Below are 3,980 nucleotides of genomic sequence, written 5' to 3' on the forward strand. Positions count from 1 at the left end.
TATATAAATATATATATAAATATATAAATATAAATTAATATATATTATATTTTTTTCTATTTATAGTATTTTATTTTTTAACTATTTTTATTTTAATGTTTCTTGAGCATTTTTTTATTCAACTTTTTTTTTAAATTATCTTATCTATCTCTTTCTGCTCTTTCCTCTTCTTTTTTCTTTTCTAATCATTTTTCGCTATTTCTGTATCTTTTTTTTCTTCTAGTTCTAGTATTCTTTTTTTCTATAATTCATTAAATGCTTCCGCATCATGTGCTAATTCTTCAAGTGTAATTTCCATTTTTTTTTTTTTACTTATATTCTTCATTTATTTTTCTTTCCATTTACTATATTTTCAAAAGCCTTGTATTTTATGAATCTTCTTAAAGTCTTTCTTTTTTATTTTTTATAAAATTATTTTGAAATAAAAATACACTCTTCTAATTCTCTTCTTAATTCATAAATTTATTTATCTATATTCGGATCAAATTTATTTTAGGATTCTGTCTCAATTAAGCATCCACAAAACAAATCATATCTCTAACTTTCTTTTAATTTTTTATTTATATTTAATTTAATATTTAATTTTTTTTAAAGAAAAATCACTTAGCTTCCTTTTTTTAAATCAAGATCTTCTTTTAATTAATTTCCTTAATATTTTTATATATTGTTTTTTGGATTTATAATTATTTTTTTGAACACTCATATTGCTACCATATTAGCTTTAACTTTTTGTTGTCTTTTTTCATAATTACTATAATTTTTGTTAAATTAATTTTTATACAATTGATGCTTTATGATGATTGCCTATTTTATTATTCATTTTTTTAAAAAATTGCTTATTTTATAAATTATTTATTTAAATATATATATTTTATTTTAATTTAATTATTTTTGTAAGTTTTATTATATTAAATATTTTATATATATTTTTTTGTTAACTAAAATATGAAAATGTTGATATAATTTTAAATAATAAATAAATTAATCTTCAAAACATATAAAACTATTATTAAAATTTAAATCTATATATATTATAAATAGTATTAATAATAATTTTATTCATTTATTTAAAATATTTAAAGTTTATTTATTATATATTTAAAATCAATAATTGAATTATATATTATTTCTCCTTTAACTTTAGTATTATTTTATTAAACTGTAATAAAAAGTAAAAGTCCTATAATAAGAGCAATTTTTTTTATGTTTTTTAATAAACAGTATATATTATAAATTATTAGTACAATTTAATTAAAACATATGTTTAATGATTAAATAAAAAAATAGTATTAACGATTTATAATTTAATATATATGTAATTATAAAATATTAATATTAATTTTTTTTTTTTTAATATATCTATATTAAGAAATGCTTTTAAATACAAAATTTAGTTATTATAATTTTTATTAAAAATAAGTGTTTTATATTTAATATATTGAATTTTAAAAGCATTAAATTAAATAAAATAAATCCTCAATATAATTATAATTTCTATTTATTTGAAGTATTTTTATAAAATATAAAATACAAACAAATTAATATACACTCAAAAAAAAATGAGCCAAAAGAAACCAAAATCCTCAATTCACTCCTTAAACCCTTCAAATAATTTCAATTTTTCAGAAAATTTAGCTGAATATCAAAACGCCTTAATAGAAGAAGAATCTCAAGATTCATCAAATTATAATTATTATACAAACAAAAAATATAATACTTTATAACAATCAAACAATTTTTTTTAATAAAAAAATACACAAAGCCACATTGATATATACAGTTAATACTTGCAAGAAGATGATAGAGATTCTTTGTTTTCTTAAATTTTACATAGTCAATAATTTAATGAATATAGGGAAATATTTGAATAGATAAACGAATTTTTTTTATAAAACAAAGTCAATTAAGCAATAGACATATGTTAATTAAGTAATAAATTCAATTATTATGTATTTTTTTTAATTATAAAAAGCATTAGAATAAGCTTATAGAGAAAAAGGCACATCTTCTTTTAAATAAATATTTGAAAAAATTATAAAATATTTAAGCGATATAGCAATAAATAGTTTAAATTTAGGTTAATTTGAAAAAGCATTAGTAATACTCTACAAATGCAAAAAGCTAACAGATATAAAAAAATTTAATATAAAATCGCCTTTAAGAGCCATTTTATTAAATAACTTTAGTTGTTTTTACAGAAGATAGGGTAAATTACCTACTGCATTAGGCTATTTAGAATAAGCCTTACGTTTTTTAAAAAAAAATGAATACAAGGAAAATTTAGGAATAACATATTTAAATATATCAGCTGTTTTATCATAAATGGGAGAACATTATGCATCATTAGAAAATGCAAAAAAATCAGTTATTGAACTACATTAAGAATATTAAAAATACTTAAATAACAAAAGTATAAGAGAAGTTTAATAAGAATAGTAATTTATAGATATTGCAAATGCATTAGCAATCGCATTTTACAATGTTGGAGTAGAATAAGAATATTTTTAAAATTATGAAATTTGTTTAATTAATTACGGAAAAGCTCTGGAAGTTAGCGAGGATAATTTAGGAAAAAATCATAGACTTACATAAAGATTCAAAATTTTATTTTAGAATTTTAGTGATAAATTATTAAGAATGGAAAAAATAATTATAAATAATAATAATAATAATAATAAAAATAATAATAATATAACTTTTATTCATAAATTTAAAAATTTTAAAAATACAAAAATAAATAATTTTTAAAATTAATTTATATAAATTTCTAATTAATAATGCAATAATATAAAGAAAAATTCAATTAATAATTTATAAAATAAAAATAAGTAAATTATATTCTAAAATTATTTATTGGATAAAAATGATATACTAAACAAAAAAAAATATAAAATGCACTTTAAAACAAATAGTCCTTTATATGAAAATTCTAAAAAATCAATTCATTTTAATAGTTCTTAGTTTATATAAAATAGTAATTGTTAAAAACTATTAAATTCTTTTTCAGTTAACAAAAATAATTCGTAAATTTTTTTAAATTCATAATAATAATAATAATAATAATAATAATAATAATAATAATAATAATAATAATAATCTACATTTATATAAAATAATAAATCTCTGAGAAAAGTTTTTAGACCTTTTTTATCTAAGAAATAAAAATATCATCATTATAACTTGCTAGCGTATGAAAACGAAAACCAAAACATACAAAATGTTATACATAATATTTAAAAACTTCGATAGCAAGAAATTTTTTTATAAAATAGAATTTTATAATTATAATAAATAGAATAATAAGAAAAAGGATATTTATAAAATAATTAAATTGTATTTATATAAGATAGTGAAAAATAAGAATTTTATGAATGGTAGAATGAAAAAAACTTTAATTACTAAAAGATATTATTTTTTAATAAAATTATCAAGATAAATATTAAATATAAGTTTTTTAAAATAATTAAAAACAAATAATAATTTAAGAAGCAAATAAATTAATCCCAAAAACAATAATTAATTGTGAAATTTTATTTCAAAATAAAACATTGATATTTGATTAATTTATATAATTTTTAAAATAAGAAATTTTAATAAAAAATAATATTATTTTTATAATAAATCAAAACTTTTTTGATGATTTAAAAAATCAATATTTTTTCTATAAAAATTAATCACAATAAAACATTTATGATATTAGTTTTTTTTCTATTAATTAATTAAATGAAATTACCTCTTAATATTTAGAATATATTTATAATTTTGTAATAGATTTTAGTTTTTTTATTTAAAATGAATTAAATTTTCTATATAAAGAAGCAATAGAAAGTGTAGTTTAAATCAAAAATAAATTATTAATTACTAAAGTTCAAAAATAAATAAAAAAATATTTAGCTAAAAAACATATCTAAGCAATAGTTAATAAGAATAAGCAAAATATTTTTTACAAAATATTAAATTATTATGACTATAAATTATTA

The 3,980-nt window shown here is 15.2% G+C and overlaps 1 protein-coding gene across 1 annotated transcript, besides 12 other annotated features; it reads left to right on the forward strand. All coding sequences in view use genetic code 6, as the record gives it.

Annotated features, from left to right (window-relative positions):
- Positions 1–30: part of a microsatellite that runs on past the window's edge.
- Positions 1–44: part of a microsatellite that runs on past the window's edge.
- Positions 1–44: part of a microsatellite that runs on past the window's edge.
- Positions 1–45: part of a microsatellite that runs on past the window's edge.
- Positions 1–47: part of a microsatellite that runs on past the window's edge.
- Positions 39–87: a microsatellite.
- A 460-nt stretch (positions 88–547) lies between these two features.
- Positions 548–585: a microsatellite.
- Positions 586–799: 214 nt separating this feature from the next.
- Positions 800–861: a microsatellite.
- Positions 847–892: a microsatellite.
- Positions 893–2,636: 1,744 nt separating this feature from the next.
- IMG5_033780 (hypothetical protein) lies at positions 2,637–2,828 on the forward strand (the record flags this gene model as incomplete). The annotated part of the gene is made up of 1 exon (XM_004039049.1): positions 2,637–2,828. A coding segment is annotated over one exon (192 nt), but the record flags the coding sequence as incomplete, so codon positions are not given.
- Positions 2,646–2,692: a microsatellite.
- Positions 2,829–3,041: 213 nt separating the features above from the next.
- Positions 3,042–3,097: a microsatellite.
- Positions 3,098–3,458: 361 nt separating this feature from the next.
- Positions 3,459–3,496: a microsatellite.
- Positions 3,497–3,980: the final 484 nt, after the last annotated feature.

This window comes from Ichthyophthirius multifiliis, assembly GCF_000220395.1.
Source record: "Ichthyophthirius multifiliis unplaced genomic scaffold scaff_1120509249802, whole genome shotgun sequence".
Lineage (NCBI taxonomy): Eukaryota > Ciliophora > Oligohymenophorea > Hymenostomatida > Ichthyophthirius > Ichthyophthirius multifiliis.